The sequence below is a fragment of the Schistocerca serialis genome, chromosome 3 (assembly GCF_023864345.2).
Source record: "Schistocerca serialis cubense isolate TAMUIC-IGC-003099 chromosome 3, iqSchSeri2.2, whole genome shotgun sequence".
Classification (NCBI taxonomy): domain Eukaryota; kingdom Metazoa; phylum Arthropoda; class Insecta; order Orthoptera; family Acrididae; genus Schistocerca; species Schistocerca serialis.
In genome coordinates, this window is record NC_064640.1 from 217,612,777 (window position 1) to 217,636,927 (window position 24,151).

A 24,151-nucleotide genomic window follows, 5' to 3' on the forward strand; every position below is an offset into this window, starting at 1 on the left:
ACACCCAGCTGCCTGAATGCTCACTTGATTAGACTGCCGACCCCAGCTTATGCACACTCATCTGTCTATCTGCTGGCACAATGTGGTAAGCCATGGTGCAATGCGTGGAATTTGTGATACTTCAGAATATGACTGAAGAGTCAGACTCACAACTGAAATATTTAAGGCAGTCTTAATACAGATCACGTCTTTACACAATAATATTCTAAGATTACCCTCCAGCAGTCCCCCACAACAGGAACTACACATAGTTAGGGCACCCATACAATAATTATCTTAGAAACATTTCACTGAAGTTAAAACACTACCTTTTGAATGGGAAGAAAATACAAGACAACTGTTAACATGAAGAAACATGCCAGTTAAATACTCAAAGAATAAAAATGTTTTATCTTTATTAACTGTTGTAATATCCATTTAATGCCGTTACATTTTTGGCTTTAGAGTTTACCATTCCATTCTTTACAGCTTTGTTGCATTGCCAATTGTTTGTACATCACTAACTACTTAAATTAAACAGTGTAACAAAACTAGTAACAAGATAATATAAAAATAAAAATGAAAACAGGAATAATTTAGTTGGTAAGTTTACAAAATGCAGTTGACACTTGCTCACGAATTGTCTACAAATTTTAACACTGATAAAGTCATTACATTACAATACCCCTATAATTTATTAAAGCTACATTTCCAATATGATTCATAGTTTCATTTAGAATCTCTCTTTGCTGTCACAGATCATCAATGGTGCAGGGGTGAAAGGTGGACACACACACACACACACACACACACACACACACACACACACACAAGAGAGAGAGAGAGAGAGAGAGAGAGAGAGAGAGAGAGAGAGAGAGAGAGAGAGAGAGAGAGAGATATTTGTGTGTCAGCACAGTGTATGCATTCAGTTACAGTGGAGAACCAACTTTATTGGCAGAACACCCACAATAATGATACACACTTCTGTGACAACATATTAACATGCTTAAAGTAATGAAAAACTGTCCAGACCACCATAGGCTGGCTCTTCTCTCTAGGCACTTGTTTCTCCAACTTCAAAATCAAAGTAACTTCTTATATTCAGTGGTGCTTACAGCATTTTACAATAAGTGTCCTGTCATTTTCATATAACTGTTGCCTTAAGAGTGTAAAGAAATTGAACCAATAAGCACATCTGTACCTAATTTACACTGTAACAAATGGATACCAAACAGTAACATGGCTCCACTGAGAAATAAGCTGTGGTGAACTACACTTCCAGAGGTTACAATTTTTTTCACTGTATGCCAGCATGCTGGTCTCAAAAGAAAATTTACTAATAGTACACTAACTACATTACAGATCTGCAAGTTCAACTGTTTTCCTTCATCACTGACTTACTTACCTTTATCTACATGCTACTCTTGTTTGAAGATAATATGCAATCGCAGAGTTATTACTGGAAGTCTTTCTGATTAAATTATACAATCCTTTGCTGTAAGACAGCTTTATGTAATGATGACCCTGTGAAATAAGTATAGATGAAACTGTGGTATCCCAAATTCAACCCATTATTAAAACAACTATGTAACAAGTGGAGGCTGGCTGGCTTGTGTTTTGATAAAGATACACCCACCCTTCTAATTCAATAGATTTTTACTGAAACTACTGGTGTCCATTTATTTATGGATTTTAAAAAATAATGAATAGATAGCCTCTGTATCTACAAAAGGAATTCTAGCTCTTGATCAAAAGGTGACCAAACTTTTAAGTAACCTTTGATATAAAATTTCATTTTATCACTTTAAATACCATTTCTTTCTTTTTTAAAAAGAGTTCATCCACACTTAATGAGTATATCACAGCAGTAACAAAGATACTAATACATATTATACCCATGCTGAAATAAGGATTATTAACTTTCTCAAAATTTGTTACATAGAAATTTATTGCTTAACTGGAAATTATTCCTCTTCATTTACAGCCAGTGCAGGTCAGTTCGAGGTAGAAATATTTCGTACATACACGAGTAACCACATGTATATTTCAAAATTACTTAGCAAAATGTCTTAATTATTATATATTTAATATGTGTGCGCAAAAGGAGATGGCGCACACACAGGTGTGCTCCATAGAGTGTGATAAGCCAGATTATTAAGAATAAATGACTCCTGAACTCTGTACAACACTGGCTTGTAACTACACACAACTTTTGTAGCAATCCAGGTACTTTTATTTCAGTAGTAATGTAACAGTGTCAGCTTGGCACTCGAGTTCAATAACGCCAATAAATTTGTACATTAACAGTATACTTTCCATCCGATCACCTTTTAAATTACTTAAAAACAAAAATCCACCTTTTCTGTGCAAGTAAAATATACATGGCCATTTAAAACTTTGCAACACTTGGAAAAATCTTGGAGGTTAATAGCCTGAGTTAAAAACTTCAATGGGCTGACTGTATAATTTCAAAATAAATAAGCTTTAAAAGCTTAAATGAAATGTAATATTGAAATACTGAAGATATTTTTAATATGGATTTATTTACAAACAATGTCATATGAAGTAATATCAATGGTAACAGTAATAGCAACAAACTGGACCTGACAGAGTCGTTTGCTTTGGAATGTGGTAGACAAAAATGTTACAAGGAGACAAAGATAATCCAGCAAGACAAGTCACATCCAGGACTCATGCATATACAGCAACTGATCTGCCAAACACTCATTTATAACGAAACAAACATCTTTCAGATTTTGCAATTTCCTTGAGTTATTTTTCCTGCATCAGCCACATTTAGAAATGCCAAACAAATATATTTTATTTGTTCTGCAGTACTCAACATTAAAATTGAAAAGATTCTTGCAAAGTTCAATAAAATAGAATTTAAGACTGAAGTAGTTAAAGCTGATGATACTCTCATTAAGATACAAAATTTTTAACTGAATTTTCTTGATTTATATAACATCCAGTCAAAGGATAACAAGAATTTAACACCAGCTCATCAATACCTATTAATATATTAAATGTATTTTCAGAACTGCAAATCTGTGCATCAAAGTTACTCATATTCCATTTCAGAATCTTATTAAAGTCACAAGACTTATTTTGAAGCAGACAAAGCCCTTTGTGAGGATAAGCAGTTAACTTGTGAATATGAAAAAACAGTGAATGACTTATTTTCCATAGCATGAATAACTTCCAAACCAGTTTCCATTTTTCATAATAAAGAATAAGTCCTTGAATTACAGTAGTTTGTTTCATTTCTATCAGCACATCACTATAAAAAGATCACAGTTGACCGTATTACCTGAAAGAGAGAGAGTCTGTGTGTGTGTGTGTGTGTGTGTGTGTGTGTGTGTGTGTGTGTATGCGCGCGCGCGCGCCCGCATTGTTACACCAATTAAGTTCTTATATCAACTGCTGATTCATAGCTTTGAATGAACTACGAAAGTCTAAAATTTTGTTGAATAACTTTATCCAGATTGAAAATAACACTTTAGTGTTAAAAACAAGTGTCTACAAAAATTTCAAAATATCACAGCACTAACATTGAATTTAGATGTATTAGCTGCCTTGATTGTTTCACAAACTTCATAACACGTGGGCAGCCCAATTATACTCCAGAAGGTGGAATAAAACACAGAACACAGTTATGTCAAGAGCCACATTTCTCCCATTCCTTTGAAACACTTCAGTCACCACAAGTGATCGTACCACTTATTTTTTCACACAATACCCACTTAGTTTGTGAAAAAACAGAAAAATTTTCATTCTGAAATAAAATCTCTTGTTCTGATCTAATACTGGCTCTCTACCAATAGATTCAAAATTTTTGAACTCACTGAATGCAAGTATTAATATTTTAGTCAAACCTGCTATTAAGTCTATTAAATTTTGTACCCCATGAAGCTGCAAGTAGCAATTACAAACACACATTTGTATTTTCCACTGTAATATTCAGGAATCAGTAATTCATATTAAATAAAGTCATAAGCATAAACAATGTACAAAAAGTAAATACTTGTACTAACTTTGTGTTAATTGCTGCATATTCCAGATTTAATAAATCTGCATGTACAATGGAATGCTTCATAATATTCAAGCATTGTTCTACAAAATAATTGTTACACCGTATGAATCACTCACTAAACAATTATTCTATCATTGACAAAAACTGCAAATGTTTCCAAAGAAAGAAGTTACACTTTTCAACAAAAATTAGTTCATACAGTAATTTGGACTTTTCCTTTAAAACATAAGAAACTTACTTTCAACAGTCAACATATTACTAAAGCCTCAAAAACAAAACTTTAGCTCTTTCCACAATGCAAATTTTTATCAGTTTGATACAAATGTTCATAACTGCACATTCATGCTGTTGCTATGCCCCAAATTATGACCAATTATTTAACAGTAACAGGTTTTTAAAGCCAAAAATTGTAATATCACAGTCTCTCATTTTTAGCACACAGTGAGGACTTTAACAATCAGACCAGTTCAGGTAGTTCTCAACAATAAACAAGTGCTTCAAAGCCTGCAATTATGCACACTACGATCACCCAACACATGATATTTAACAACAAAGTTAAGAAGTAAAATTTCCACATTTTTAAAAATATTGCAGAATATATGTTTTACACAGTTTCAAGTACTAAACCCATATTTGAGAGTACCTATGAGGATCAGTTGAGTTTGTTACACATGCAAATTCTGAGCACAGTATATGTGATTAATTTCCGTTTGAACTTTAACACAAAATGAAGAATTACACAAATTTGGAAGCAAAAAGCAATTTTCTTACGTTTGTCACAGGTGCTTAACTTTTTCTGGATAAAATTAATACTTTATGATAACCAACAAAATTTTGAACATTATAACCGTTTTCAAAAATTTACAAAATGTGAATTACTCAGCACCAAATATACCGCAATTAACAGTGCCATTTTAAAAATTACTGTTTATACTCTTATCAATGCTTCAATGTTTTTGTAATTAACACATCAGGTCACAAAAGGGGAACTAAGTGAACTGTAGAAACTAGAAATTTACAATTCATATGAAACATTAAGGTACATTTAACTTTTGTGGAAAGATGAGAATGATGGCAACTACTGTTCTGTATACAAGGATCAAATTGTGTTGAACACAAGTCTTAACACTGGGAAATAAGTTATCCTTCAAGATATACTGAACTATAAAACTGTGGTCATTCAATAAAAGAATTTATTGTAGTGGTTTTGTCAGTAGCCCACTTCAATTCCACCCATAGTAGTTACAAATGAAACTGGTCCTGGGCACATCACTTTCTGCTGTAAACATCAGGTTACAATGTAAGAGCAATCCTCATCACACCACCTACCACAGAAACCTGATTCTGTGAGTGTCTATGGGGTTAAACACTTGCAATAATGGGCTGAAGCATCATCTAACAGCAACACTCATTTTTTTCCTGAGGGGGGAGTCCAAAAACTTCTGTAAAAATCATTAAAGCTGTATAGGTACAATACTTGACATAATGGATACATAAATGTTAAAAGGATAACTTTCAATACTTAAATTCATTTATGTGACTTCCTCACATGAATGTCTCCCAGCAAATTCAATTTTACACACAAAGGATTACTTAGCACCAAACATTAAAACACTTTGGACAAAGTTGCAAATGCTGTTTGGGTGACCATATCCAATGAAGACACTAATATAAACCAAACAGCATAAAAATGAAAATAAAAATTTGGTGCTGAATTCTAGTATAGACTACAATTAAGATGTAGTATATACTAAATAGCATAGCAACATTCTGGCTAAATACAACAATTCTTTTACATATACAAAGCACATTAATTTGGGGCTTAGTCTTGGGCACTGTAATGCACATTTATAAACAACATGTTTAATTAAGCAAAGAAGTTGTACAGTCTTAACTGAACACTGTGTTAACTTGCAGAAATAAAATTCTCTCTCTCTCTCTCTCTCTCTCTCTCTCTCTCTCTCTCTCTCCCCCCCCCCCTACACACACACACACACACACACACACACACACACACACACACACCCCTTCCAAATATGAAATTTGTTGACTTAGCTAAATGTTTGTAACTGACACACTGTAGGCCTCAATGTATCTTAGTATACATCACAAAAAATTTACACTAATGAACAGCATCACTCCTTATCAGTCACCTTTTCATGTTCCTACTGTGGGCTTACATTTTTTTGTTCACTTTATTAATGTGATTTATACCAAGAGAAATGACCTACAAACTTACATATCACCACAACTAACAATCCACACTGTCAAATTCCTTTTTGCAAGTATGTGCCAGGCCAACCTCCAATTTGCAAAAATTAGACTGCATAAACTACAAATGAACTTAAAACATTTCAAAAATGGTATGAATGATTATTAAATCTAAGAATTTCAATCATCCATTTGTCAGAATTTCTTTTTGTCCTCTGGCTTAGGTACATACATGGAAAACCTTTTCATTTTTTACATTATTTCCAGTAATCAAGCACACTACTGTCACCCATATCTCATTCAGCAACTTTTATCATCAGACAGAAATCAGAAGTCAGCAAATATTTAAATAAAAATTTATCATAGACTTCATTTGACAGGCAAAACTACTGTGCAACTGAAATGAAAGTTTTGACAGCAAAATGTTTACTAATTAATGCTGGTGTGAAACAAAGGTTCTCCACCTGCACATTTTGAAATGTTTACTTTTTCATTCCCTCTCTCCATTTCTTTTTTTTTGTTTTTGCCTACCTGCTCTGTGTTGCTAGTCCTACCAAAAAGTATAACCTCCTTCACTTCCACCAGCTAGAAATGAGCCTTTCTTTTGAGAAAGGGCAACATTGTGACCAGCCATGGCAGCAAGTTGAGCAGCATTAGCAGGCACACCAGGTGGTGCGGGAGGTAGTACAGGCTGAGCTATGCCATCAAAACGAGCACCAGCATCAAATCCATTCTGAGAAAGAGAACAATTAATAAAACACACGTATCAATTAGTGTACTATACAAAACAGTTTTCATTTACAGTAGATAACAATGACAACTTTTCCATTTTGCGTTCATCTGTGGGTAACTTATTCCGTTGGATTCTCTCTCCAACTAGTGCTAATCCAATATAATTTAGTCCAAACCACAGGCTCAGTAATAAAGCGAAGAAATTCAATCTAATCTGTTACACAAGCACTGACAACTGACTAGTAAAACCCATACTGAAACATGAAATCAAAACTACAAGATGAACTGTATCTTCACAAGCTTATTTTCAATCAACCCACAGTGCTCATCACAACTAAATCATAATATTTACAGCTGCTAAAAAATACAACCATAAGAAGTCTATGAGTGTAGGAAGGAGTCATTCCACTATTACAAATTGAAGGTTTCTTCTCTAATGTGTGTGGTCTTTACAAAAACACACAGTCAATGGAGTTTGATAATTTCAACCATTTTAACAGACCCAGAGAAATGGGTGTGCATGTTTTTCATGCTCAATTAACTTCTGCTGGTCCTGAAAAGTGTGAATCTGAACAGAACTGAGCATGCTCTCAGTGTCAGACCCTGAACAGTCAATGCACTACACAAAGGAAGCGGCTACTCTGGTAGGAGAGTACTTGTGGCGCGCACATGGGGTTTTTTTAGGCTAGGCAGTAGTTCGAGGTGTCCTGATGAACACTCACCAGTCGACGTGCAGGCAGGGAAATCAGGACGCACTCAGTGTAAAGACACTTCAGCTATCAACATATTAACAGTAAATTTTCAGAGTGTTCGGAATAAAGTTCCTGAATTTACTGCCCTCCAGGAAGCATGTGGCATGCAAATTATTCTCGGAACTGAGACCTGGCTGAACCCTGAGATAGGAAGTTCTGAAATATTTAGTGAGGGTTGGAACTTTTATCAGAAAGACAGATTAGACACCGTAGGAGGTGGTGTCTTCATTGCAGTTGACAAAAATATTGTGTCTACTGAAGTCGAAGTAGAGTGTGATTGTGAAGTTATCTGGACACATTTAACAGGGCTAGGAGAAATAAAGTTAATTGTTGGGTGTTATTACCGGCCACCAGGTTCCACTGCAACAGTTCTAGAATCATTCAAAGGGAGTCTACACTGTATCGCAGAAGTACCCAGATCATGCTATATTAGTCGGAGGCGACTTCAACCTACCTAGTATAGACTGGGATGTCTATGGATTCATTACAGGTGGTGCAGACAAGCCATCGTGTGAATTACTTTTGAACACAATATCCGAAAACTGTCTTGAGTAGCTAAATCGACAGCCAACCCATAATGGAAATATTTTAGATCTGGTAACCACGAACAGACCAGACCTCATCGACAGCATCAGTATTGAGACAGGGATTAGTGATCACGATGTTGACATTACGACTATGGTTACAAAAGTTAGAAAGTCTGTCAAGAAGGCTAGGAGAGCAGATAAGCAGTTGTTAGCATCCCACTAAGTAAATGAATCGACTTCATTTACTTTTGGTACGATGGACGTGGAAAAATTATGGGCAAAGTTTAAACACATTGTAAATCACGCATTGGAGAAGTATGTGCCGAAAAAGTGGGTTACGGACGGAAAACACCAACCGTGGTTGAACAGTGCAATTCGGAGAATGCTCAGGAAGCAAAGACAGTTGCACTCGTGATACAAGAAAGATCAGGAGAATGACGACAGGCAAAAGTTATAGACTCGTGCTGCTGTAAAAAGGGCGATGCGCGAACCATTCAACCACTACCACCGTCATACCTTAGCAAAAGATCCTGCTGAAAACCCAAGGAAATTCTGGTCTTATGTAAAATCGGTAAGCAGGTCGAAGGCTTCCATCCAGTCACTCACTGATCAGTCTGGCCTAGCAATGGAAGACAGCAAAATGAAAGCTGAAATTTTAAATTTAGCATTTGAGAAATCTTTCACGCAGGAGGATTGTACAAACATAACACTGTGAGTCTCGTACAGATTCCCGTATGGAGGACATAGTGATAGACATCCCTGGGGTTGTGAAGCAGCTGAATGGGTTGAAAATAAATAAATCATCAGGTCCTGATGGAATTCCAATTCGGTTTTACAGAGAGTACTCTACTGCATTGGCTCCTTACTTAGCTTGCATTTATCATGAATCTCTTGCCCAACGTAAAGTCCCGAGCGACTGGAAAAGTACAGGTGATGCCTGTATATAAGGAGGACAGATCCTCAAAATTACAGACCAATATTCTTAACATCGTTTTGTTGCAGGATTCTCGAACATATTCCCAGTTCAAATATAATGAATTTCCTTGAGACAGGGAAGTTGCTGCCCATGCATCAGCACGGCTTTAGAAAGCATCACTCCTGCGAAACGCAACTCGCCCTTAATTCACATGATATCTTGCGAACCATGGATGAAGGGTATCAGACGGATGCCATATTCCTTGACTTCCGGAAAGTGTGACTCTGTGCCCCACTGCAGACTCCTAACTAAGGTACGAGCATATGGGATTGGTTCCCAAATATGTGAGTGGCTCTAAGACTAAGTAATAGAGGCCAGTACATTGTCCTTGATGGTGAGTGTTCATCGGATGTGAGGGTATCATCTGGAGTGCCCCAGGGAAGTGTGGTAGGTCCACTGTTTTCTATCTACATAAATGATCTTTTGGATAGGGTGGATAGCAATGTGCAGCTGTTTGCTGATGATGCTGTGGTGTACAGGAAGGTGTCATTGAGTGACTGTAAGAGGATACAAGATTACTTGGACAGGATTTGTGATTAGTGTAAAGAATGGCAGCTAACTCTAAATATAGATAAATGTAAATTAATGCACATGAATAGGAAAAAGAATCCTGTAATGTTTGAATAATCCAATAGTAGTGTAGCGCTTGACACAGTCACGTTGATTAAATATTTGGGTGTAACATTGCAGAGCGATATGAAATGGAACAAGCATGTAATGGCAGTTGTGGGGAAGGCGGATAGTCGTCTTCGGTTCATTGGTAGAATTTTGGGAAGATGTGGTTCATCTGTAAAGGAGATCGCTTAAACACTAACACGACCTATTCTTGAGTACTGCTTGAGCGTTTGGGATCCCTATCAAGTCAGATTGAGGGAGGACATACATGCGGTTCAGAGGCAGGCTGCTAGATTTGTTACTGGTAGGTTTGATCATCACGCGAGTGTTACGGAGATGCTTCAGGAACTCGGGTGAGAGTCTCTAGAGGAAAGGAGGCGTTCTTTTCATGAATCACTACTGAGGAAATTTAGAGAACCAGCATTTGAGGCTGACTGCAGTACAACTTTACTGCCGCCAACTTATATTTCACGGAAAGACCACAAAGATAACATAAGAGAGATTAGGGCTCATACAGAGGCATACAGGCAGTTATTTTTTCCTTCTTGTGTTTGGGAGTGGAACAGGGACAGAAGATGCTAGTTGTGGTACGAGGTACCCTCCGCCACACACTGTATGGTGGATTGCGGAGTATGTATTTAGATGTAGAATGGCAAGATGACCTACACTGAATTTTACAGACCACTGGGAAGAACTGAAGGAAGACACTGAAGCAATTCGAAAGTGGGCTCCTACATTTGCTACCAGTAGGTTCGAACAACACTAAGTAATACAGGATGCTTCAGGAATGCATATGGGAATACCTGCAGGCAAGGCAATGTTCTTTCAGAGTAATATCACTGAGAAAATTTAGATAAGCAGCATCTGAAGCTGACAGCAAAACAATTCAATTGTCAACATAGGTTTGCATAAGGACCACAAGGATATGAGAAATTAGTTCTCATGTGGAGGCATATAGATAGTCCTTTTTCCATTGTTCTCTTTGCAAGTGGAACAGGACACCCTCAGGTACCGTTCATTAAGCGCCTTACGGTGGCTTGTGGAGTATGTAAGTACTTTCAAAACCAATGCAGGTGCTTACAGTAAGATTTCTGCATAAAATGTTAGATGGCAGAAATTTATCTGTGTTTCAATTCAATAAATGTATGAGTAAGTTATCTGTCCAATAAAATTTGAACACTGGCTTATTCCTATTCAAAACTTAACATTCATGAAACTTTTGTTCTGAACTGTACACCTTTCCATCATATATGAGCATCATACAGCATTGCAAGCAATGTGACAACATTTTCTTTTAGTATGGTTCCCCAGATTCCACAATTTTTTTTTTTGAAAGGACTCCATCTTACTTTCAGCTGTTAGAATTTTGTTTTGCAATTGCAGTTGCAGTTTTGGCATCAAGCCATTGTCAAGCATCTACAAAACATATTAAAACGTAAAGAAATCAATTTACAGAGGGATGAACAGCTGGCACAACCAGTTTGTAGATTGAGATTCATATATTGTACTTTCAAGATTTTGACTTAAGTAGAGAATGTAATATGTACAATTGTACAAAGAGCAACTAGTCAGCAATACTAGTCAATATTCCATTTTATGCACTGCAATTTTGAGTGGATTGTATATAACACACAACTACAAGTGTGTACTTCCAATACATTAGAGTAAAATTTCAAAAACAGTCACGAAAATTTTTGTTTCTGTGGTCCATTTGTTCAGTGAGTAAGAATTGTGGTTCTTTGAAGGTGCTTATATTTGAATCCCTTCTAGAGCATCCATTAATCTGCCTTTCTCTACCTTGTGTAGTACGTTTAACGATTTCTCAATGCTGCTGGTTTTATTGTTTCATAGATGTGCATTAAATGAAGATTTACAGTTTTCACTATTTTCTTGCATGCTCAATCTGTCCCCCACACAAATTTTCCAATTCAACACATTTGATTTTACAGATCCCTGATCATGTAAGTGTTCTTTTGTGGGTTGTGTGTGATTATTGTCGCTACTTTGTTTATGTGGAGCCACATTCGTACATTAGCTCTACAAAAATTATTGGCTATTCTGTCTGTTAGAACAGCTGGTTTGGTGACTATTTGTTTGGAGCATACATAACAGGACTTCCTTGATACATGAAGTATATATGTGATAATTGAAAAAGGCTTTACACAATAAAACTTGTTTAATGTAACACAGGCAAGAAATAATATAATACACACTGCGAAACACATGCTCGTTCGACTGAAGTCGAAGTTAGGGCCTTTTTAGCTTCCTGCAGAAAGTCTTGAGAAAGTTTTGTCATAACAGTAATCAGAACTCATGGTCTTCGAAGTAGCGAAGTAGACACCACTGATTCATTGGACATGGATGATCTGAACACACTTCTATTTTCCTTCACAAGGTTTTTTTTATATATATATATATATATATATATATATATATATATATATATATATATATATATATATATATATATATATATATATATAAAGTCCAGCAGCTCCATAAATTCTTGATGTTTGTGCCTAACTGGAATCACTTGCAGCATCTTTATTTGCAGCCAAAGTGTCCTCTACCCTGAAGAGCTGTGAACTGCCTCTGAAGCCCACCACCACATTTGTTTCATTCTCTTCCTTGCATAACATGATAGGAAACTTTGCAGAAAAACTAATGGAAGAAAACTGTGCATCTTCAATTTTGTCTAACCTAGCAATTTGAGTACACTGTAACACATCATCCTTGAGTGGAAACTTAATTATGTACTGACGAACAGTGCAAAAGTAGTTTCTCACTGACGAAAAGAGGAATTTATCTGTATCCTAGATATCATCCATTATGTTCGAAGTCTGAATGCTAATAACTAACGTATCATCACTTCTTTGATTTTGAATCAAGTTTTACTCAACTTCAAGCAATGATGAGCTTTGGACAATTTTTGGCTTAAACTTGGCGAAGAACTGTTTTTGCAAATCCATTAGAAGTTCCAATAAAAAGTAACTTCAATATTAATTGTATAAATGATTGTGCAAGGAAGACGATGCTGGTAGACCACCTTAATTCATATAATCTTATGCAAACCGTATTCTTTCCAACGAGTGTACAAGGGAACAGTAGAACAACCATACACAACATTTTTGTTCATTCCTCATTACTAGAAGGGCATTCTGTTAGCAAAAAGGTGAATTGCCTTTCAGGTCATGATGCACAAATTTTAACTCTAAAAGATTTTTGCACTGCAACACATGTTAAATATAGTTGACTGTTTAGGAAAGCTGATCCAGTTGCTGTAGAGACCTTTGTAAACCTTATCAAGGAACAAGAGTGGCAAGATGTTTATAGCGCTAATACAGTAGACGATAAATATAATGCTTTCCTCAAAACTTTTCTCGTGCTCTTTGAAAGTTGCTTTCCATTAGAATGTTCAAAACAGGGTACTAGCACAAACAGGCAGCCTGGGTGGCTGACTAGAGGGATAAGAATATCTTGTAGAACAAAAAGGCAATTATACCAAAACGTTAGAAACAGTCAAAATCTAAATGCAGCAGCCCATTACAAACAGTATTGTAAGGTGCTTAAAAATGTTATTAGGAAGGCAAAAAGTATGTGGTATGCAGATAGAATAAGTCTCAGGATAAAATTAAAACCATATGGTCAGTCGTAAAGGAAGTGGCTGGTCTGCAGAGACAGGTCGAGAATATAGAATCAGTGCGTAGTGGGGGATGTCCGTGTTACTGGTAAGTCGCATATATGTACAGTACTTAATAATCACTTTCTGAATATAGCAGGTGAACTAAATAGCAACCTAGTCCCAACAGGGAATCATATAGCACTCTTAGAAAAAAAGTGTTCCGAGACTGTTACCTGAAATGCTCCTCCATGATACGGACAAGAGGGAGATTGAGTTAATAATTAAATCACTAAAGACCAAGAACTCTCATGGATATGACGGGGTATCTAGCTGAATACTGAAGTATTGTTCTATGTATGTTAGCCCAGTACTTAGCCATATCTGTAACTTTTCCTTTAGGAGTGGTCGGTTTCCTGACCGATTAAAGTACTCGGTAGTGAAGCCACTTTATAAAAAGGGAGACAGGGATAATGTTGACAATTTTAGACCTATTTCTATGCCATCGGTGTTTGCTAAAGTTATCGAGAGGGTTGTATATACAAGGTTACTGGAGCATTTAAATTCACATAATTTGCTGTCAAATGTTCAGTTTGGTTTTAGAAATGGTTTAACAACTGAAAATGCTATATTCTATTTTATCTGTGAGGTTTTGGACGGATTAAATAAAAGGTTGCGAACGCTAGGTGTTTTCTTTGATTTAACGAAGGCTTTTGACTGTGTTGACCACAAAATATTACTGCAGAAGTTGGACCATTATGGAGTAAGGGGAGTAGCTTACAATTTGTTCGCCTCTTACTTTAAGAACAGAAAGCAGAAGGTAATTCTCCACAATATTGAGAGTGGTAGTGATGTTCAGTTCCAATGGGTCACTTAAGTGGGGCGTTCCCCAAGGGTCAGTGCTGGGGCCACTGCTGTTTCTTATTTATATAAATGATATGCCTTCCAGTATTACAGGTGAATCAAAAATATTTCCGTTTGCTGACGACACCAGCTTGGTAGTGAAGGATCTTGTGTATAATATTGAAACAGTATGAAACAATGTAGTTCATGAAATAAGTATGTGGCTTGTGGAAAATAATTTGATGCTAAATCACAGTAAGACTCAGTTTTTACAGTTTCTAGCTCACAGTTCAACAAGAACTGATATTTTGATCAGACAGAATGGGCATATTATAAGTGAGATGCGACAGTTCAAGTTCCTAGGCGTTCGGATAGATAGTAAGCTGTTGTGGAAAGCCCATGTCCAGGATCTTGTTCAGAAACTAAATGCTGCTCTATTTACCATTAGAAAAGTATCTGAAATAAGTGACTTCAACACGAAATGTAGTCTACTTTGCATATTTTCATACACTTATGTCTTATGGTATTATTTTTTGGGGTAATTCTTCTGATTCAGAAAGGGTATTTTTGGCTCAAAAACAGGCTGTTCGAGCTATATGTGGTGTAAGTTCGAGAACCTCTTGTTGGCCCCTATTCAACAGCCTGGGAATTCTGACATTGCCCTCACAATATATATTTTGTTTCATGTCGTTTGTTGTTAGCAATATTAGCCTATTCCCAAGAGTTAGCAGCTTTCACTCAGTTAATACTAGGCAGAAATCAAATCTGCATGTGGAATGCACTTCCTTGACTCTTGTGCAGAAAGGAGTGCAGTATTCTGCTGCATCCATTTTCAATAAGCTACCACAAGAACTCAAAAATCTTAGCAGTAGCTCAAACTCTTTTAAGTCTAAACTGAAGAGTGGCTCACTCCTCCTATTCTGTCGAGGAGCTCCTGGAAGAGCTAAAAAATTAAGCAAATTCCAGTGTTACATTGTTGATTTTCTTTATTTAAACTTAAGACTTATCGCCTGAATATGTTTTTTATATTTCATTTTATCTGTTTCTAGTATGTTATAATTTTATGTATTGACTCGTTCCATGACCATGGAGACTTCTTAATTTGGTCCCACAGAACAATAAATAAATAAAGTGAACTTGTGGCAAAGTAGTCTTAAGAGCAACATTCAATTTTTCAAATACAGCAAGTCACATGAAGGAAAGTGCAAAAGGCCTTGTTCAAGTTTGAGGACAGGAACAAACAATTTTTCCTCACATGCAGCAGAAGTCTTTCTTTTCAGGGTCAGTTTGTTACATTTGGAAGCACATGGTCTCTCTTAGGGAAACGTGTAGTAGCGAATCAAGAATTCTCTTCTCTTACTCTGGATCCCTTCTGATCAACTCTAGGTATTCTTTTTTGAGTATATAATAATACTTAATTGAAAAAAGGAAAGAAGTAGACCCCACTGGTTAAGAATTCTAGCCAAACATCTGCCTGAAGATAAGCACCTAATACATACATGCTTCAGAATTTTATGTTTCTTTATTGTGCAAGTTCCGAGGTTTCCGACGGTAGTGGTTTCTTCTGACACACTGCTCAAAGAAATAAAATGTATCAACAAGCATCTCATCCACTCTACATGTTAATATTTCAGCAACTTTTTCAGCTCTTAGATTAATCAGATGGCACAGGTAACCTATGTTGCACCCAACTAGGATGAAGCATGGCCCCAAATACTTGCATTTCGAAGTTATTTGTTTCACAACCCCAAGGGTATCTACTTCTAAATTACTCATGATGGCAACTGTTCTCTGTTCAAATTCTTTATTATTTACAGCAACATCTTTCATGAAAGTAATTTGGAAAACCAGATTTATTAACTCTGCTTTAGTGAAACTATTTTTGGTAACATTACTATTTCTACCATACAGTGAAGGTATTTACTGAGTTTTGCCACTGGTGTACTTTATTTAGGACCAGAAAAATCTTGATTTTCTCACAGACTTCCACACAGCATTTCTTTGTGAAAACTATTAAAAGCATTTTTGCATCTAAGTCCATGATAAGTTTTGAGCTTCTGTAAAGCACTGCAAATCTGAGATAATGCGTTCTTTGAATTGGCATACTGCTTTCACTACCCCTGCAACAGAATCCTGACCTGTTTTGTGTACTCAATTTACTTGGTATGAATATCAATTACAATTGACAAACCTTTGAACTGAAGCTACATCTAGTTGTTGCTTATGTGGTCTGGATGTAAAGGTGATTGTCTTTGGTTGAGATCATCAGAATTTTAATCTGCTGTTTTAAACACATATCTGGCATTTATTTTGGTGATTCTGACCTTACAATATTCAATGTCACTAGACCACACTTGTGGTCACTAATCCCTCTATCCGTCAACACTTCCTATTTGCTCATGACTGTCACTATGAGATCTAGTGTTACCCCAAACATTTATACTTCATACGAGCTCCTAAATTAATTGTTCAAAATAATTTTCAGAGAAAGCATTTAGTATAGCTTCAGCTGATGTTTGATGCTTGCACTGACTTTAAACATGTATTTTACCAACATATCAAAGGTGAATTTAAGTGGCCATCAACTGCAATTGTACGAGTCACCTTCCTATTTGAAATGATCCCTTCCCCATCCTCCATCCAGAACACTAAGCGTTGTGTCTAAATTTTGATCATAAGAATAAACTGTGCAAACAAACAAATGGGGTGACTGGTCAGCAGCTGTAGCATATGTACACTGGTGTTATGCTCTTGGCCATAGGTCCTATTTACACATTAGATATCTTGTAACTATGTTACAAGAAATGAAACCAAAATAAAAATGGCACAAATGGCTGAGCACTATGGGACTTAACATCTGTGGTCATCAGTCCCCTAGAACTACTTAAACCTAACTAACCTAAGGACATCACACACATCCATGCCCAGGCAGGATTCGAACCTGCGACCGTAGCGGTCGCAGAGTTCCAGACTGTAGCGCCTAGAACCGCTACGTCACTTCAGCCGGCTGAAACCAAAATAGTCTAATGTTTTAACAGTCATTTTTCCTTCATCATACTTTGCCTCTGTAGTTTATTTACTTTGCCTCTGTAGTTTATTTACTTTGCCTCTGTAGTTTATTTACTTTGCCTCTGTAGTTTATTTACTTTGCCTCTGTAGTTTATTTACTTTGCCTCTGTAGTTTATTTACTTTGCCTCTGTAGTTTATTTCGGAATTTGTGTAGTCTCATTTCTGTACTGTAGTGCTATTACTGTCATGCTGTTTAATACACACATAAAAAAAAAAGTTTGGCATCACCTCAGTTCCGAGAGTTCCAGAACCTGGACAGAAAATTGGAAGAGAGATCAACATGAACACAATTTTCACCCTTTTATTGCTTATGAAAACCATACATTGCATGTTGTACAACCGTACAGTGAGACCTTCAGAGGTGGTGGTCCAGATTGCTGTACACACCAGTACCTCTAACACCCAATAGCACATCCTCTTGCACTGATGCATGCCTGTATTAGTCGTGGCATACTATCTACAAATTCATCAAAGCACTTTTGGTCCAAATTGTCCTACTCCTCAACAGCGATTCAGTGTAGGTCCCCCAGAGTGGTTGGTGGGTCACATTGTCCATACACAGCCCTTTTCAATCTATCCCAGGCATGTTCGATAGGGTTCATGTCTGGAGAACATGCTGGCCAGTAGTTGAGCGATGTCATTCTGAAGGAAGCCATTCACAAGATGTGCACAAATTGTCATCCATGAAGACTAATGCCTCGCCAATATGCTGGCAATATGGTTGCACTATCAGTAGGAGGCTGGCATTCACACATCTTACAGCTGTCACGGCACCTTCCATGACCACCAGTGATTTACGTCAGCCCCACATAATGTTACCAAAAAAAAGAGCATGGAACCTCCACCTTGCTGCACTCAATGGACAGTGTGTCTAAAGCATTCAACCTGACCAGGTTGCCTCCAAACACGTCTCCGACAATTGTCTGGTTGAAGTCCTATGCTACACTCATCGGTGGAAAGAATGTGATGCTAATCCTGAGCAGTCCATACAGCACGTTGTTGGACCCATTTGTACCATGCTGCATGGTGGTGTTGCAAAGACAGACCTCGCCATGGACGTCAGGAGTGAAGTTGAGCATCATGCAGCCTACTGCGCACAGTTTGAGTCCTAACACAACATCCTGTAGCTGCACGATAAGTATTATTCAATATGGTGGCATTGCTGTCAGGGTTTCCCGAGCCATAATCTGTAGGTAAAAGTCACCCACAGCAGTAGTGGCCCTTGGGCAACCTGAGCAAGGCGTGTCATCGACAGTTCCTGTCTATGTATCTCCTCCATGTCCAAACAACATCACTTTGCTTCCTTCCGAGACACCTGGACACTTCCCTTGTTGAGAGCCATTCCTCGCACCAAGTAACAATGCGGATGCTATCAAACTGCAGTACTGACCGTCTAGGCATGGTTGAACTACAGACAACACGAGCCGTGTACCTCCTTCCTGCTGGAATGAAGTGATGGGCTGTCTGACCACCAATGTCTAATAGGTGCTGCTCATGCATTGTTTACATCTTTGCATAGGTTAGGTTTAGTGTCATCTCTGAACAGAGAAAGGGACTGTCTGTGATACAATATCCACAGTCAACGACTATCTTTAGGAGTTCTGGGTGATGCAAAACTGTTTTTGATGTGTGTATGTAGTGTGAAAAATGGCCAATGCTGCTTCCTGCTCCCTATTAAAAAAACATGAGTGAATGCAGTTAAAAAGTGGCTTGAATATTTTACTATATGTCAATATCTCAAATATGCTTTTACATCACACACAGCTAAGGCAGAAAAATTAATCTGTATTTAAGTCAGGAATTATAATCAGTCTTTTTAAATTACGATACTGACAAGAACGAGAGCATATTATGCTTCAAACCTGGTCCCTTAAGAATCTTGCAGTATTGCTAGAGCTTTGCTGAATTATGTTAAATGTCATTGTTTCTCTGCTCCTCTCTTTTTATATCTTAACTGCAACTATTCACATCATTGCAGTTTAGTTGGACCAGCTGGCTGGCATGTGCTGTCCAAATTAAATATGCTTGTAAAGCTGTCCCATATCACTGTCAATGTGCACAAAATGCACAGCATAGAACATCTCTATTCTTGTACTTACACAGCTTGGCTTCAGCTTTATGTGAAGCATAATTCAATGAGATTCCAGCAAACCCGCAAGAATATGTGGTGTAATGTTTACATGTTTATTCTTGTGATGAACACAATATACAATCACAGCTTCCTTTCTGACAGCAGTCTTCAACTCCACACAAGAATATCAAGTTTCACTTTTAATACAATGTTCTGTCATCCCCTTGTTTTCTGCCTTAAATGAGCCTTCCTTTGTACTAGCCTGAAACTTTCAGTAGTTCTCTACTGATTTTACAATCATCTTTTCTGTTTTCCTGTCATTCCAGTCAGTTCTTTTAATTCACGTCTAACTGAATTTAATCTGTCCTTTCTCAACACTGTTAGATCCTTGGTAAAAACTTCAGCCACACTTTGGCTTAAGACAGCATTCAATACCTGTAACTTCCTGTTCCAGTGTTTTCTACAAGCACTTAGTGATCCGTTTCTTTCTGAACATACGTATCAGAATTTAGAATTATAATGCCAATGTTTCCTACATCTACCCTCACCCTATGCTTGACCTACATCTCTAGAGGCAGAGATTTTTAGTTTTCTTAGATCATCTAGCTTCGAAAACCATCCAGTACACTCCACACAATCCTTATTACCTGTATAGCCACCTACTGTGTGCAATGGATCCCCAATCGAAAGTAGATCCTGATACGTTAACCACAAAACTGAGGTTTTGAGTTAATTCAGCTCTATGCTGAAGGTCCATTATCAGTCCTGTCTATGCTGAGCTCTGCCTTTATCTTGCAAGCAAGACTGGCAGTCCTTATACCACATATAGCAGCAGGAAACTAGAGAATCTGTTCTGATCCAAAGTGACCCATATTGTTCACACTTAAATAAGCCATCACCTACAAGTTGGCTACAGCCTGAGTGAGCTCTACATGGTACCCAGAAGAAACCATTCCACATCTGGACTCCAATATGCACACAAGTATAGACAATTTATTTCCTTCCCTCCATGGAACACATTTCTATGGGGCTCCTTCATGAGTTAAACACTAGAACTCCCAACCACCAATAATTCCACTGTCTGAATGTCTGGACCCTTGAAGGGTCCTCTTAAACAAAAAGAACTGCAGCTGGCTCAGAACCTCAGCCACAGACAACACGAAACCTGAGTCAGACAACCAAGGGAGGCATTTAGATCAACCCCACGAAGTATTTCACTGTCTGCCATACCTCTAAACAACCTCCTGTGATAGGGGTCAGCCTCCAACACAGACAGTAATCAGGCCAACTGTAGCAACAGATCAAGGGAGGGGGGGGGGGGGGGTCACATGGAACATGCAGGATATCCCTCTGATTCGAAGTCTGGCTATCCAATGATGTCCACTGACTACAGCCTCCAGCTGTGTGATCAAAACCAGCACATGTGGAGCTGTGTGCTAATGAATTCCCATCTCACCTCACATCTTAACACAACATTCACAATCTCAATTTATGGGAAGTATACTATACAAACACACAATATTTTAGATTAAACTACAAAAAGCAAACAGACAAAGCTAAATAAGCAATATGCACCTATTCAGAAGCTTTGGATATAATGCACAAAGAATGTATGCTTCTGGTGCTGCTTGAATGTTGCCTTCAGTTGTTTGTTCACCTCAAACTGAAGTGCAGCACGAATTTGAACCTACGCCAAAACAATAATATTTGGAAATTTACAGTCATAGAATTTTGTAAAAGACCTCTCCCCTCATTTATTTGACCTTGTTTCGGTGCTCAAACAGCTAAATATATCTTCTGTGAAATGCAAACAGCAACTGATTTGACAGATTTCTTTTATCTCTAAATGAGACAATACCATAGCCTTGAATTACGAAAGAACAATGTACATAAAAATTTGAGTTTATTCAATTTCACACACTTCTGTTGGAGGTAAGGAAGACTGGGTTTAACAACCACTTGACATCGAAGTCAGAGAATAGAGGGAAGGAAAATTGGCCACGTCCTTTCAAGAGAACCATCCCAGCATTTGCCAGGAGCGATTTTAGGGAGGTCACGAAGAACCTAAATCCAGGTGGCCAGACATGGATTTGAACTGTCTTCCTGACAAATGGGAGTCCAGTAGGCTAACCACTGCACCACCTCTCCTGGTACTTTTGTTAGAGAACTGAAGTATCAATTCGTCTTCCTCAGCAACAGCAGAGGCTGTACTAAAAAAAAAAAAAAAAAAAAAAAAAAAAAAAAAAAAAAAAAAAAAAAAAAAAAAAAAAAACAGTACAGAGCAGCAGATTGTTAATGCAGTGGCATGCAATTTTTTCTTGTAGGGCACTGTGTAGAATGCAGAAAAAAGTTCTATGGCCATACACAAAAATTTGGATGAATGTATCTTCAATAACTATGGGCATATCTGGAAAATATGCAAAGCAAAATGACTGTATCCAGAATGAATTTTAACTCTGGAGCGGAGTGTGCACCGATTTGATAGGTCTTGGCAGATAACTCTGACAGACTGGGACTATAACCTGGGACCTTGGCTTTAGCTGGATAAAGTATTCTATGGACAGTTATACGAGCAGAGCTCACAATCTGCCCCCACTGCTTTACATCCATCACTACTTCATCTCCTACCTTTCGAACTTCGCAGCAGTTCTGCATACCTTGTGGGATTAGAATCCTTAGAAGAAAGAGTACTGCAGAAAGATAACTTTCCCACAGCCTGGAGAACTGTTTCCAGAATGAATTCACTGTACCCTTATCTCTTACAAAATATTACATATTGAGCAATAACAGTTGGAGGCTTTAGTTATATTAACCTGACAAATGTCGCCATAAAGTACAGTTGATGTAATAAACATTTATAGTCCTTTCTTTTATATGAACACATTCACACAGTGTATTTAAATTGTAAAATTACTGCCAATCACATATCAGTATGTCACATTAACTTCATGTTTGTATCCACAACACTAAGCACAGTTTTAGGAACATCACTATGAAACCCTTTCACCTGTATCACCACAAACACTGAACTGGTCTCACCTGTTCTTAGACAGGACCACAAATTGCAACATTTTTATTGTAATGCACCTTACATTTATTAGACTTACCGGCACCATTATTGTTGGCCTTAACTGAGCTGGCTGCATTCCTGGATATGAATATGCAGCAAGAGATGGGTAGTATGCCTGCATGGGACTATATGCCGGATACCCTAAGTAGCCAGGATACCCTTGAGCATACATCTGTGCAGCTGCAGCACTCTGTGCATACATCTGTAATTAATAAAATAGTGCTCCAGCAACAATGAACAGGAAATGGGCTTAAAATATTTACAGTGAGCTTGTATGCTGTATAAAATGATCTTCATGAAGATCTGACATCCATATAAACTTGCAAGAATTCAACATTATCCTTAGTTGCCTTTGTTAGGAAAATAACTTCATGGAGCCAAAACTAATGTAAATGATGTTCTGTATTCCAGGATAGTAAATTACCATTAAGTAAATGCAAGTATTTCATTTTGGAGAGAAGTCAGTATGACAACTAGTCAATATCTGACACTGGAGAGTGCTACGGTCACAGATTAAATATGCAAGCATGTACCTTGTGATCGTTTCTGAACAGCCACCAACCACACTGTAAACGATACCCACTTCATTAAATAACACATCTCATGTGATGGCAACATGGGACCAACAGAATTATCACATTAATTGTGCAGGAAAGATTTTAATTTACTTTTGCAAGTTCATTTACATAAAGGCTTGCAACTTTATGTTACAAGACTTTTATGGAATCAGTCTATGTCCAATAAGCAGTTTGTGTAGCCCTTACCAACCATCACAGTATACAACACTGTTTCCTATGATACACATCAGTCATTTTGAAAGATGAGTCCAGACTTTCTTGAAGAAAATTTTGTTCATATAGCAAATTTGACGTAAAACACTACAAACCCACCAATAATTTAGAGCAAATGTATTAGTTGTTTCAATATGTTACTTTATGATATACTACTTTATAAACTACAATTCGACATGGCATCCACAAAACACTAACAAACGGCTTATTACAAATCCATAAACATTAACCAAGATTAACAGCAATGTTACCTGCTGATTAACTGCTGCAGGGTGTGCCAAAGACTGGTCATATGTGGGTGGTGGCCCTTGTGCAGCTGCTGCTGCAGCATACAAATGGGCTTGTGATGGAAAAACACCATAGGGAGCTGCTCCAGGCACTTCAACAGAAATTATAATAAAATAATTAGTCTCATTCAATAACAAGGTAACAATTAACTTTCATTGGACTTCAATACTACCTTCTGACTATGTTCACTGAGCATCATTATAATGGGATGCAACCACAATCAATGATCTACAGATAATATAAATGACAAATCACATGATAGTAACTGAAGTACTTAGTACTGTCATTTGGTTCTTTCTACCAATTTAGTGATCAAATCACCCTGTAAACCACATTTAGATTAACAATGCCATGAAGAATGATAAGTGAAGATGATTCATGATGAAGGCAAACATGTTGACCCCTGATCTCTAAATTACAGAACTAGAGTTTACCATTTAAACATCCTTCCCTGATGTTATTTTATTTTAAGTCACTTTTCTGGCAAATTATATAGAAGAAAGCCCCCTCCATTTTCTCAATGTCATCAACAAGTTTTTACTGACCACTTATTTGACTAACTTAACTGGTAAGG

The 24,151-nt window shown here is 37.3% G+C and overlaps 1 protein-coding gene across 2 annotated transcripts in view; it reads right to left on the reverse strand.

Annotated features, from left to right (window-relative positions):
• Positions 1-367: 367 nt before the first annotated feature.
• The window catches only part of LOC126469948 (DAZ-associated protein 2-like), a 45,311-nt gene continuing 21,527 nt past the window's right edge, over positions 368-24,151 (reverse strand). The window contains exons 3-6 of one of the 2 annotated variants that reach the window (XM_050097355.1): positions 23,541-23,668; positions 22,536-22,700; positions 6,755-6,956; positions 368-1,503 (exon numbers count right to left, since the gene is read on the reverse strand). In XM_050097355.1, the coding sequence (XP_049953312.1) occupies positions 6,774-6,956; positions 22,536-22,700; positions 23,541-23,668 (476 nt within the window). In that variant the 3' untranslated portion in view covers positions 368-1,503; positions 6,755-6,773. Of the gene's footprint in view, positions 5,455-6,754; positions 6,957-22,535; positions 22,701-23,540; positions 23,669-24,151 lie in introns of both variants that reach the window. The other variant, XM_050097356.1, reaches the window with a different exon arrangement.